This window comes from Barbus barbus (genome assembly GCF_936440315.1).
Source record: "Barbus barbus genome assembly, chromosome: 19".
Classification (NCBI taxonomy): domain Eukaryota; kingdom Metazoa; phylum Chordata; class Actinopteri; order Cypriniformes; family Cyprinidae; genus Barbus; species Barbus barbus.
In genome coordinates this window covers 17,216,938-17,231,146 of record NC_136747.1, presented here as the reverse complement: position 1 = coordinate 17,231,146, position 14,209 = coordinate 17,216,938, and the positions used below count along the sequence as shown (strand labels likewise).

Here is a 14,209-nt window from a genome sequence, read left to right as displayed (position 1 = left end):
TTAACTTGTTAAATGAAAAATTAGGTTATTAAAAAAAGTTTAAATTCATTAATTAATAATAACAGGTTTTCATATTAAGCATTTAAACATGTTTATTACTTTATAGTAGTTTGAATATAGGAAGAGTCATGGTTCTTCCAGCTTTTAGTTTGCACAGGTTTTTTATTATTATTATTATTTGCACACAGAAATGTGTAGTAAGTTAAAGGTGAAGAGGGGTACTTTGGAGACCCTAATCTTCATTCAGAGGAGCAGTAGCTGCAGTTGTGCTTGTTGATAAACAAGTGCTTCAGGTTTGGATCGTTCCTGTAGCGTGCAAGTAGCAACCTTTTTTCTCTTTGCTCCTTCTCCTTCTGTATTTTCTTCTCCTCCTTTCCCTTGGTCTTATCCTCTACCCAGGTGAACAGAACAAGTGCCACTTTTCTTTTGCTTGTTTGCTCTTCCTGGATGTTCACTTTTTGCTGGGTCTCATTCTTGGGATCTTCAGGAGAGGTTACACAGAACAGCTTCATCGTGTGCTCATCCAACTCCTTTTTCTGAGAAGAGACATCCGTATGGACTTTAATGGCTTTGGAGTCTCCCACTTCTTTGGAGTCATCTTTCCCACATCCCTGGACCCCCACCACTTCACTCGCCCACAATTCCTCCAGCACCTCGCTGTCATTCTCCACCCAAGCAACCATTTTTCTCGGTTTCATTTCAACCTCCAGCAGTCGGGGGGATTCAGACTCTGGTAAGTCACAGGCCCGAATGGTCTTCCCTGTGTACTCCACATACTCGGTCTCCTCATCCTCTATGTCGATGAGCATGAGTTGTGGAGGCGGCTCAAACAGAGAAGAAGTGAACTGCTGAGGCTTCACCGGGCTGGGAGGACACGCTTGAGTTGAAGAACATTGTAGATCAACAACTTCACCAGATTCACCAGATTCAGGAGCGGGGCTCAGAGGAACCACCAGTTGTTTGGGAGGACTCACTTGAAAGCGTCGGAGGGAAAACGGTTCATCGGGTGCTGGAGTGGGACGTGGAGGAACTGCTAACGGTTTGGGAGGATCCACTTGAAGAGGAGAACATGGTAAGGACACTTCCTCTGTTGCAGGATCTGGCTTTTGAGGATGCATGGGTGGTTTGGTCGCTAGCGGCAGGGGCTTGAAGCGAACAGCTGGTAAAGGAAGGTCTTCAGAGACACTTGGAAACACTGGAAGTTCTTCTCCTACTGGCTTCAAGAAGGAACATCTCACTGGAGGACTGATTAGAGTTTGCTGAGATTTGACCTCCACTAGAAGTGGAGTTGGCTCAGTGCTCTTTCGTTCCTTCAGGTTTCTCTCCTCCTTTTTTATTTCTCCAGCTTCTCTATGCTCACTTCCTCCCTCCATCAACTTGTCTGGACTCTGTATCTCTCTGAATTTAGCAGACTCTCTTTTTTTTTGATGCACATGTCTTCTGTCCTTTAACTTTTCAAGGCTGAGTTTCTCGCTCACTGCTTCTGCCTTGTTTTGATTAACGTTACCTTCTCCCTTATTCATCTCTCTCTCCTCCTTCACCTTTCTCTTCACCTGTCTTTCCTTCTCTTTCTCTCCATACTGTAATGATGTTTCAAGTTTGTGAATAAAGATTACTGTAGTAAATTATACAAGACAATACCATTTCAGTATTTCAAAATTTCACATTTAATTCAATGTGTTGATGTTTTTTGTAATTAATTGTGCAATTACTAAGTGAAAATTTGTTCTAAACTGATTTTTTTTTTTTCAGTGCAAGTTGGTACTTCTCAGCTAAGTTACCTGGCGGCGTCTCCTCCTGCACTTCCTGTTTTTGGCATTGAAGTCGAAGGCCTCACTCTCACCCGCCTTCGTCAACGATGCCTCTGGAAGTTTCTCTAGTGCCGCCCGTTCTTGCGCTGCACACTGCTGTGCCCTCAAAGGTGTCTCCCTTCTGCGCAAGAAGTGAGCAAAACGCTCAAAAAGTTGTCTAAACACACTGCTAAACAGTACCATTGTGGACACTGGATGCTGCAAGTGAATTCAGTATTTGTCGTCAATATCTGCAGAAAGTCACAAAAGTAGCTTTCGTTCTTTTCACTCCTAACACACCAACAGAAGACAATTAGTCAGAACAGCAGTTTAGAGCTGCCAGAACGGAATCTCCATTATGATGTCACAACAGTGAGCTGAACCCTGAGAACTCAGAACTATATGAGCAGCTCAGGAGAGAAGCAGTAAATACATCAACACTAGTGGCACCATATTAAATACTGACTGCTTCCTAAACTCTCCTCTTGTCTAAATTAAAAGATAATAGAAAAAAAAAAAACCTGATCACTTTTAAGAGGCCAGATTGGACAGAAATTAAACATTTAAACAGATAATCTAACAGGCCTGTAAAACATTTCACTACATTTAGACTTGTAAATTAGTTTTATTTATTTTTAAATTATGTTACATGGTCGCAGTGGTGGAAAGAGTACTGAAAATATATACTCAAGTAAAAGTACCATTACCCTCCAAAAAAATGTAGTTTGAGTAGAGTAAAAGTACTTATCCAAAAAACTACTTGAGTAAGAGTAAAAGAGTAGCCTATTTAAAAGTACTCATGAGTATTGAGTAGTGAGTACTGAGCTGTGGAGTCTACCCCGTCATAATAACTGCTCTACACTGCAATTTATAAATGTGTGACCCTGGAGCACAAAACCAGTCTTAAGTCGCTGAGGTATATTTGTAGCAATAGCCAAAAATACATTGTATGGGTCAAAAAAAATTCTTCTTCTTTTATGCCAAAAATCATTAGGCCATTAAGTAAAGATCATGTTCCATGAAGATATTTTGTAAATTTCCTACTGTAAATATATCAAAACTTAATTTTTGATTAGTAATATGCATTGCTAAGAACTTCATTTGGACAATTTTAAAGGATATTTTCTCAATATTTAGATTTTTTTGCTCCCTCAGATTCCAGATTTTCAAATAGTTGTATCTCAGCCAAATATTGTCCTATCCTAACAAACCATACACCAATGGAAAGATTATTTATTCAGCTTTGTATAGATGATGTATAGATCTCAGTTTTGAAAAATTGACACTTATGGTTTTGTGGTCCAGGGCCACCTTTAAAAAACGTTGTACATTCTGGAATTCACATCATCTTGTTTGTCATAAAGAATATCTATAATCCAGCAGTTTTGATTGATTTTGACTGCCAACTCTTTAAAACACATCAAAACAGCATTCAGTTGAAGAAAAGATGAAAGTTATTCTCAGTACAATTATCCCCATTTAAATCATAAAGTTTGAAAAATAGATTTAAAATCATGTGTAAAGCCACTGAGAGCATGCTGTTGTTGCACATAAAATATTAATGTTTAGAACAGTGCAAATACAAACACCATTAGAAACTCATAGTTCAGCATCACACAGCATGATATGGGTTAAAATGAGAGCCCATTTCTCTCCAAAACGGTGCCAGTTTTAGTGTTTTGCAATAAAGAAACAAGAAAAACTAAACTTGATAATTTGTTACAATTTTAACAAATGCACATTGTTCTAGAAGTATGGTATCATGTACATTACATGTACATATACATTACTCGAATTGTTATGTCGATAAAACAATTTGTAAGGAAAAATGCATTAAATAAAGTATTTCTGGGGAAGCTTTTTCAAAAGAGAACACAAACGCACGTCTCTTGCTGAGCCGCGGCGGTCTCGGTGAATCAGCAGCATGCACAACTGAATGCAACAAAAAGTGTTGAACTTGAAATTTGTTTATACGCGAGTGCACATGCTAAATGAAGGTGGATTGAATAAAATGGATTAAAAAAAAAGAAATTAAAAAAGTTTATTAATGAGCTGCAGTTTTATTACATCACGCGCTGACACAGATGCAGTATTAACGCCACAGGTCATCAATAATGTGCATATTGGTCCTCAATTTGAGTAGGCCTACAATATTGCAAATCGTTTTACAGTGTTTCCAACACACTTTTTCACAGCGCGCATCACACGCTCAAACTCATCAAAAGTCAACAAGTTCAACACGCAAAAACTTATCCAAGTGACTGCAGCTGAACGCGCGTGAGAGAGACGAAGCAGCGCAAATCGCGCGGCTCTTAAGTGAGTGGGAATTTACTGAACGTGGCACTTGCGGGAGTTAACACTGCACGCAATACCCGCAACCTCACACCAAATTTCAGGTCGTGTAGATAGGCAAGCATATATACAAATCATTTAGTAAGCAGAAATCCCAAATTTACCTTTAACATATTAGAGGAAGATGTGACTGCATTGATGCTTGAGGAATGCACTTCCAGCAGCCATGATAGTCAGCAGTTGGCGGTTAAAGTTTTCTATGCACAAATTTGATTTGACGAAAGTCACGAGACACTATCTCCCTATCCAATCATATTAATGGATAAAAATAAAAATAAAATAAGCATGTAATGACCACAAACGGATGAAAATAGCGGAGTAAAAGTACCGATACATCACTTAAAATGTACTCAAGTAAAAGTAAAAGTCCACAATTTTTAAACTACTCAAAAAAGTACAATTACTGATAAAAACTACTTAATTACTGTAACGTGAGTATTTGTAATTCGTTACTTCACACCACTGCATGGTCGATGTTACAGTTAGACTGGCATTGGTTGGTTTTAGAGGGGTTTTGGCACTGGCTAGAAGACCACCTTAAACCACAGTGACCACAGGGTGTATGTACATAAACACTATAAGAATAAACAATAAACAATTTAAACAATGAATTAAGTTCTTTTTAACAATTTTGAAGTCCCTCATGATTACCAAGGATTAATTCATTTAATCAAAAATACAGTAGAAGCAGAAATATTACATTTAAAAAAACATTTTAATATATTTTAAAATGTATTCCTGTGATCGCAAAGCTAAATATTCAGCAGCCGTTACTGCTGAGGTGTATTTACGAAAATTTTAATTATTATCCATGTTGAAATTATTTCTTATTATTATTTCTTTTCTCTTTTTTCGCATTATGTTGTGCTGGTGTCTTCATCTAAGACTGTAATAATTATTGCCTGATCCCTCTGTATTCCCTGCAAAACTATAAATCCCATCAATTAAACTCATATAGGCCATATTTCATATTCACTCATATATGTGTGCAGCTCTTGAAAGAAGCAGCAAACATACACATTCATACTAATGGCACCAAAAAAAAAGGTTATACTGTTTACCAAGTTAGAAATCAATTAGACACTTCACCTTGAAACAGTGTAGATCAAGAGTAGCTAAACAGACCTATGATGTCACGGAAAACACTCTCAAACAAGATCCAATTGCAGCTTTTATTGAAGAGGCCAATACAATGATCCAAAAAACAGAGCAACAGGCAAAACACTGCCAAAAGGTAATCCACACAGCGTAACAGAAAACACAAAATAACAGGTGCAATACTCAAGCAAAAAAAGACTAAGCCTGTCTCCCAATGTGCATACTATCTATCCATCCTAAATTCTATGTGATATTAGTCATTTTCAATACTATTTAGGGCAGACAGAGTGGATAGTATGCACATTGGGACATAAGGCAAGTAAGCATGGTATATATCAGGGTGAGCTAACAGGTAAGTGAAAACAGCTGATGTTAATGATACAATCAGTGAAAAGGGTAATGGGAACAGAAGTCCAAAACAAACCAACAATGTTCCAGAAGAGTGCCCTTTGGTGGCTGTCATAGGCACAGCAGCTGATGGCTGTAACACACTGGACAGAAGTTAAACATTGAAAAAGCCAACATTAAAATGTCTATGATTTGTTGTCTAACAGTTAAGTTCTGTTGTTCCATGTTTGATTTATAAACACTGGAACCATTAGGTATCATGAACTAACAACGAACAGCATTTGTATGCATGTAGTTTAATTTAATTTCTACGTCATACAAACCAAATTCTAACATTTCAAGATTAACAGTAGTTAGTGAATATGAGATGAACAAATTAGCTTTAATCTAGATGCTATAAATGCTGTAAATTATACTGCTAACAGTATAATTAGTTTGTGATACCTAACGCATTAAATAATGTTAAGTAATTGATTCTTAAAGACAGCTACTGACTAAAACACTTCACAGAGAAGTCAAGGAACTATAAATAAATAAATACATATAAATAACCAACCTCCTAAAATATTATAATGGAAATGTTTTTTCATGTTTATTTCCATATTAGATGATAACACTTCTGATGATCAGATGATCATACTGATACACACGTTACTACCTTTATTTAAACTAATAGTAATAATGTTTACTGCACCACTAAGAATGTGCTTTCTAAATGAGGTTGGTTACTTACATCTTACTTTTTAGTAATACTTGCCAATAGAAACAGATCCTCCCTTCCTTCACTCTCACTTGAGTGAAATTTAAAGGATGCATTTACATGTAGAAAACCCTGTTTTTATACTGTGAAAATTAATATTATAAATGTGTAAAATATTATTTGGAAAATATTCAGTTTCATTATATTATTACATTACATTATTTATCCTGTAGCCTGTAAATGCATTTGTGATATATATATATATTTACATCTTTTTTTAATTGAATTTAATCATTTTAATCTATTTTATTTAGTTTTAGTTTATTTATTACATTATTTATATACTCCTTTGTGGTTCTTTACGAGTCACCAGAAGACAGCTTGAAAACCCCTGCATCAAGTTATGGTCCTATGGCAAGCCGTTTTGACTTTTATTCCTTCTCAGGATATGAATTCTTGATATCAGCAATTCAGTTTTTACTAGTTAAAATGTTAATTCTTGATATCAGGAATTAGATTTCTACTAGAAACAATGGCTATTTTTGATATCAGCAATTCAATTTTCACCAGTTAAAATGCTAATTCTTGATATCAACAATTATGTTAATTTCTGATATCAATTAAATAGCTGATATCAGAAATTACCCTCCCAATTGTTGATATCAGAAATACATTTTCAGATATCAGAAATGAAATTGTCACTAGTGACAACTAAATTGTTGATATCAAGAATAGACCTTTTTACTAGTGAACACTGAATTGTTGATATCAAGAATTCATATCCTGAGAAGGAATAAAAGTCAAAACGGCTTGCCATACTGGTCCAGTCCAGTAAATGAGAACAGGTTACTATGATTTTTTCCCCTCGTTTGATTGCTTGTTTTAAGTGTATTTATTTCACTCCTCTTGTCTGTTTGTGGTCACTCGTTCATTCAAGGATGACGTTCTGAAGATTTTTAAAAGCTAACCGTTTCAAACGGACGTTTTGTTTATTTGTCACGTGCGAGACAGAAAATAACGTATCTTTCTGTCTGCAATGCAATCGCCGAAATGGACAACAGGGTACATCCCGATCCGGTACAGTCACAGTGAACAGTTTGTACAAATAAGATGTTGTTAATATTACATCTCTGAATTATATTCTAGTTAGTTTGATGTTTGTTTTGCTGAACATAGGCGCAGCGAGTGTCAGCGAAGACTGGATGGCTGGAGTTTCAGCACAAAAATAACGATATCGAAGGACAAAAGGTCACTTTACAGTTTTTTTCTGTACTAAAACAGCGTGTGCAATTAAAATGTAATTATTAGTAATACTAAAAAAAAATGTTTAAATAAGTAAAGAGCCGTTCCTTTATATATTCACTGTTAGTGAAACACTAGCTGTAGTCTACTCCCTGCTGGAAAAAAACCTAGCCTACACCATCACAACATTGATAATGGTTGTACTGGTTATAATAGGAGTGGTATTGGCTTCAATGGAAACTGTAATGGACCATGTGGTTTCTACAAATAGTTGCCTTCTATTTGGTGGCTTAAAACCACCTTTACATTCTAATGGAATATGTCCCAAAACACACTGCAGAAAACCATTTTAATGGTTAAAAGTTGGTAGTTTGTAATGGTATTTGTAGTGGAAAACATAAAACAATAGAAACCATGACAGAAATTTTGTTGTTTTGGGGGGTTTGTCAGCAGGGCTGACTAGTAGGCAGTTCACTAGATAAAAGCAGGTAGGCCTAGCTAAAAGACAGTGAGTGATTGAGGGCTTTCTGTTTGGATATATATAGAAAAACTACTTGAGGCTCTTCTTCCGTTTCCTGATAATAAGTTGTGTCCTAAGCGACTCCATAATTGCAGTCCTCCAGACAATCACATTCATTTCACAGGTAAGATAGCGTATGCCTTTTTTTGTGCATGTCCATTGGCTCGCATCTCTTGAACTTATACTGTGTATTATTTTAGAAAACCTTATAATGACACATTTCTTTCCTCTTTTAGAGACATGGATTTGTGTTATATTTATGTGAACAGATTTTTCTGATGGTCTTTGTACTGGAAACTCTGGTCAGGTGGTATAATGGCTTCAAGATGTTCTGGAGGGTATTTTTCCCTTTTTCTCTGTTTCTTTCCATAATAGAATACTGTAAGTTATTTACAAAAGAAAAAACTAACATGAAAGTAATTGCTTCAGTAGGTGTTTTATTTTTGATAAATTTTCTCTATACTTGTGATTTCATCATTGTTAGTGATAAAAATAAAATGATATTTAATTTAAATTTGTTTTAGCACAATCATTTGAAAATAAATTAATTCAAAGTGTGCTCCATGTCTGTGAAATGTGCCTCGCAGTCAGTATTTTCTTTAACCGGTTACTTTGTGGCACCCTAACACCCCATCATACAAATCTCTCAACACAACTTCATGGTGTTGCTTTCAAAAAATACAAAATACAGTGTCACACAATGACTCTTGTGTTAAAATCTCTCCAGAGCAGGTGGAACATCATGAACCTCCTGATCACCCTGACTCTCTTTGTGGGACACAGGGTCACCAGTGATCCTGACATATTTACAGTATTCAGGTGTGGAATTAAGTTAAAGTTGTTAAAAGCTATAACACACAAAGAATATTTTATTTCCGTACTTGTAAAAAAAACAGCTACTAACCAGCAGAATTAACTACTACTATTACTACAGCACGTGTAATAAAATTGCACTCCACACAAAGCATACTCACCAGTTCATTTTGGGCTTTTTAGATGTCTGCGTTCAATTCGTCTGATCCTGTGTATTTGTTCCATGCAAGAAATGGACATGACACTGAAAGTCACTGTGCAATCCTTCTCAGAGATGAGAATAATAATTTTCATTAGTGTGGTTGCCATCCTGGTATGTATAAATATTTACACTTTAAATCTTTGTTGTTTTTGTTGCTCAATTTGATTAAGTTGTATTTGCTTTGATTGTTTCTCAGGCTTTTACTGTTGCTGGGGTCGACATGTTCAGTACTACTCTTCCATCAGCCTTTGAGAATCTGTCTTTAACATTTTACACTTTGTTTGTCTGCATAACCCAAGACTCATGGATGGATACCTATAAGAAATTACAAGAGTACAACTTACTGCTTTCCAGAATCATGCATCATAATACTCACAAGCTTCCATGTCCAGCATTAAGTTACAGTTACCTTACTCATGTTTTCCAGAGATGAAACAGGAAACACGTTTTGGACCTTACTGTACTTCTCTACATTCATCCTATCTAGTGGCCTAATGCTTTCAATGTTTGATGCTTGGATACAAGGCAATTTCATTGTAGCACAGAAACAGCAGGCTGAGCAAGAGCGTCTAACAGTTAATGCCTTCTTCAAGGTAAGGACCAGAAATAGGTTTCCTCTTTTGACTTGGGCCATTAAAGGCCAATTCACATCGCAAAGTCAGACACAGACCGACAGTCAACAGATAACAGTATATCATTTCTCAGACATTCCAAGACTCCAAAAACATGGATTCAATTTGTTCAATCTGCAAAAAATAAGCGCCAATCAACGCCAACAGTAGCACAGCGGGAAACACACTGATCAGACAAAACCAGACGAACGTGTCTGAGGCCAATTGTTGGCATCTGTGGGTGCAGTGTGAAATGGCCTTAAGAAAACCACCCATAACTCCTTAAAAACCAACCTGATCTCATGAAAGTGCGTATAAATAGTATACCAAATAAAACGGAAAACTCATGGTATTGATATGCAAAAATGGACTTTGGCGTGTATATGCTAGGCGATGGGCAGGATTAGGGTTGTGGGGTAATGTGTATCATATGTACACGAAAACTGCGTATCATATGCACACCAAACATTTGGTATCATATGCACGCGAAAACTGCATTTTATATCCACGCCAAACACATTCGTATCATATATACCCCAAAGTCCAATTTTGCATATCAATACCACGAGTTTTCGTTTTGATTTGGCGTACTATTTATCAGAGGCAGACAGTAGTGAAGTATTTTTACTTAACTGAAGTAAATTTAAAAAGTATCTGTAGTTGATCAGAGTGTTTTTCTTTGGAAAACTTTACTTCACTACATTCCAAAGTATAATGTCTTAATAGGGGAAGTCGTGGCCTAATGGTTAGAGAGTCGGACTCGTAATCGAAAGGTTGCGGGTTTGAGTCCCCGGCCGGCAGGGATTGTAGGTGGGGGAGTGAATGTACAGCGCTCTCTCCACCCTCGATACCACGACTGAGGTGCCCTTGAGCAAGGCACCGAACCCCCAACTGCTCCCCGGGCACCGCAGCATGGCTGCCCACTGCTCCGGGTGTGTGTTCACGGTGTGTGTGTGTGTTCACGGTGTGTGTGTGTGTGTGTGTGTGTGTGTGCGTGCGTGCGTGCGTGCGTGCGTGCGCATTTGTTCACTACTCACTGCTGTGTGTGTGCACTTGGATGGGTTAAACGCAGAGCACCAATTTCGAGTATGGGTCACCATACTTGACAATACGTCACGACTTTATGACTTTTACTTACTTAATACTTAAGAACTTTTTTTTTTTTTTTTTTGCTCAAGTAAATCTTTGAATTACTTCTATTTGAGTAAAAATAAGAAAGTAATACATTTCTAATGTATTACTTTAAAGAACATTAAAGAACATTAAAGAACTTTTTTTTTTTTTTTTTGCTCAAGTAAATCTTTGAATTACTTCTATTTGAGTAAAAATAAGAAAGTAATACATTTCTAATGTAATTAAGTATTAAATGATATTTAATATTGACACGTAGTGCAGTACAAAGTACAATATTATGCTTTGGAATGTTGTGAAGTAAAGTTTTCTAAAGAAAAACACTCTGATCACATACTGACACTTGAAAAGTACTTTTACAGCAGAGTAAAAATACTTCACTACTGTCCGCCTCTGCTTTTATACGCATTTTGACTGGGCTCTTAAAAACACCCTGGCAACTCCCACTACTAACTATGCGTAGCTTTGCACAGGGAAGGACCACTAACAATTTCATAAAAAAAAATAAATAAATAAAAAATCTATGGAGGCCAAAACAAAACAAAAAAAACAATTATCAATGTATTAATACAAAAATAAAAAATTTCAAATCAACTGTAAAATTGGCACATTTTAAGGTATTTTTAAAACGGTCACAAATCTTGTTTAAAATGAAGTACATTCTAACATGGTTAGTTTAGTATTTTAGATATACTACTACAGGTTTGGTAATATTTTTATTTTAGTTAAAGATTTTAATTATTTTGTTGTGTTTTTGTCCGAATTATTTATTTTTTAAAATATGTCTATATAGTTTTTATTACCCTTTAGTTTTTAGATTATTAGTTTTTGTAATTTTAGTTTGTGAGCCTAAACTAAATGAAAATTCGTCTTGGCAACTAGCTGAAATGGAATACTTTTTAACTTTTTTATTTTTTATTTTAACAGCAATAACCCTGGTAACAAATAATAATAATACATTCAAATAAAAAACTGATTCAGGCAAAATTGAAGCAGTTGGCAACTGGACTAAGGTTTTTTTTTTATGCAATAAAAATGTTGCATTTAAAATTAATGTGATATTTTGTTACATTTAAGTTACATTTTCAAGGCATTTTTGCCTTTCAGATTCAAATAGTACAGGAGAGAGGACAGAAAGTGAGGGGGTGGGGGTAGGAAAAGAGCTACGAGCTGGGATTGAACCTGAAGCACAATTGCACTATACGCTGGAGCACATATTTGATCAGTTTTAGGTGTCTATTCTTTCAACAAGTCTCTTTTAAAAATTATTTTTCTGTTACATTAAAAAAAAAAATACAGCAATGAACTTTTAAATGTGTTTATTAAACTAATAATTTATTCCTTCATTTTATTTTTAAGTTACACTTCTATTCCTCCATGAAAATCTAGTTTGTGTTCATAAAGCTAAAAACTTTTAATGTTTTAACACATAAACAGGACTCGCCACTGGATGCCAAACTCGAAGCTGCGGACATGATCCATCTGGAAATTGTGGTTAAGAAAATAAACAAGATCAAGCATCAAAAGCCATTAAGGAGTGGCTATACAGAGAACCTGACTGTAGAAAACTACGAAAATGTAGTCATCGTTATGTTAGCGATGCAAAAAAACATGGATGAATACTTCACCATTAAACGAGAGCTACAAAAGTAGGTAGAAAAAACTGAAAGCATACATTCCTCTGGTTCTTTCCAGGTACATTTGTGGATACAGACATATTCGGTCAAATGTAGTAGCATCTTCAATGTCTTGCAGGGCTACAGTGGAGGAGATTAAACAGCATGATCAGGAGATTACCCAGCTCAAGGAAACTGCCTCCTTGCAAAACATGGTCAATAATGAGATGGCCACTGGAGACATAATCTCCACTATCATCAATTTAAGCAATGTGAGTTCCAGAAATGATCTTTTAATTGAACAGATTCTTTAATCAATAAAATATAGCCAAAAAATACTGTACATACCTGCTCACGTCAACCTTCAGCTAAAATTAAATCAAGGGTTGGATGTTTCAGGCACATCTTTTGGACACCAGCACAGACTCACCACATCTCAACAAGAGCAAGATACTGAAAGCTGTTGAACAGGCAACCTAAGCTCAAGATGACCCATTCCTCACAGAACTGGAAGATCAGAAAACAATACGGTGTACAAATTAACCGAGGTTGCAAATTAACTTTGTATCTACAGTTTCTGTTTTCAGTTTGTAGACTTCTATGTCGTACTACTGCAGCTTCTGCGTTTAACTGTCAAACTCAGAGTTCTGGAATATTTTGTACATTTGAGTTAAAAATGTGACTGTATCTAATGTATTACGTTCAATGACAAATACCACACATTCTAATCCAAGCATGACATTTCTGTTTTTAAAATTGTACTCAAAATTCCTGTAAAAAAAAAAAAAAAAAAAAAAAAAAAAAAAACTTGACTCTGAATGTGCAGTAATTTTGTGGTTAATGTCACCCACAGTTTCTTCAGCAGGTGTCGGTATGAGTCCAAACGTAGCCTTTTTCTGGAAAAACTGGTATTGTAGGGAAAATGCAACTTCTTGATTTGAAAACTCTGATGGAGCATGACAGATAAACTGCATGTATTCCATTTTTCTTGGCAAGTCTTCTTCTTGAGGACTGGACAGAGTTGGGATCAACCAAGTTAACACAGAGCTTTTCTCACAGTACTGGTCCTGGACAAAACCGGCACGGGGCTGGATCTGGGCCAACACTATGTTGCTGTCTGGGTCATCTATTTCTTTAGTGACATCTCCTGTTTGATAATAGACACCCTGATCACAAGAAGTGGCAGACAGAAAAGTGTTTTTAACAAACAATTTTGAACAGTAGAAAGAAGCGATTAGCTTGTAGAACACAGATTCTGAAGTGTGACAATTGCTGACAGACTCTGGTGCTTTGATAGAAGAGAAAGAAGATTAAAAGCCATTTAAACATTTTATTAAACCACGTAAATATTGGAGGGAGAAATAAAAATTATACACAAGCCTGAATGAAAAGCACTTACATTTTTCAATTTGAAAATGTGTCATCTACACTTTCCTTTGGCTGAGACTTTTTTTTCAGATTTGTAAGCCTACTTGGTGCTACGTAACCGTGCGGATTGTCCATGGATTTTCGGTTTGGACTATAAAATAAAGGGGAACACAAGATTAACAAGTTTTGTATACGGTTGTAATGGCTTGACAGTGGTGATGTAGCGGCGCCCTTAAGTGGGCGACCCGCCCCATATAGTTGGAAGACTTATGTCTGTAGTCTCATGCAAGTGTACAATTATTTTAATCATATTTCTTTCAAATGTCATTAAAAAGTATATATGCGTACATTTTTCCAAGCAAAAAAAAAAATACAAATATGCGTCCAAAACTGCACAAATGGAGTGATGTCGTGTAGG

At 36.0% G+C, this 14,209-nt stretch overlaps 2 protein-coding genes across 2 annotated transcripts; one reads left to right on the top strand and one right to left on the bottom strand.

Annotated features, from left to right (window-relative positions):
* Nucleotides 1-82: 82 nt before the first annotated feature.
* On the bottom strand, nt 83-4,327 carry LOC306885146 (uncharacterized protein). The gene is made up of 3 exons (XM_079441502.1): nt 4,247-4,327; nt 1,782-1,932; nt 83-1,580 (listed from the first exon to the last, which is right to left on the bottom strand). The coding sequence occupies exon 3, from the start codon at nt 1,521-1,523 to the stop codon at nt 240-242; it is 1,284 nt and encodes a 427-aa protein (XP_079297628.1). The 5' UTR covers nt 1,524-1,580; nt 1,782-1,932; nt 4,247-4,327; the 3' UTR covers nt 83-239.
* Nucleotides 4,328-7,085: 2,758 nt separating this feature from the next.
* On the top strand, nt 7,086-13,198 carry LOC306884978 (cation channel sperm-associated protein 4-like). The gene is made up of 11 exons (XM_079441260.1): nt 7,086-7,365; nt 7,465-7,536; nt 8,076-8,174; nt 8,287-8,388; nt 8,778-8,869; nt 9,047-9,176; nt 9,262-9,398; nt 9,493-9,658; nt 12,245-12,456; nt 12,563-12,695; nt 12,823-13,198. Exons 1-11 carry the CDS (start codon nt 7,339-7,341, stop codon nt 12,901-12,903), a joined length of 1,251 nt encoding a protein of 416 aa, XP_079297386.1. The 5' UTR covers nt 7,086-7,338; the 3' UTR covers nt 12,904-13,198.
* Nucleotides 13,199-14,209: the final 1,011 nt, after the last annotated feature.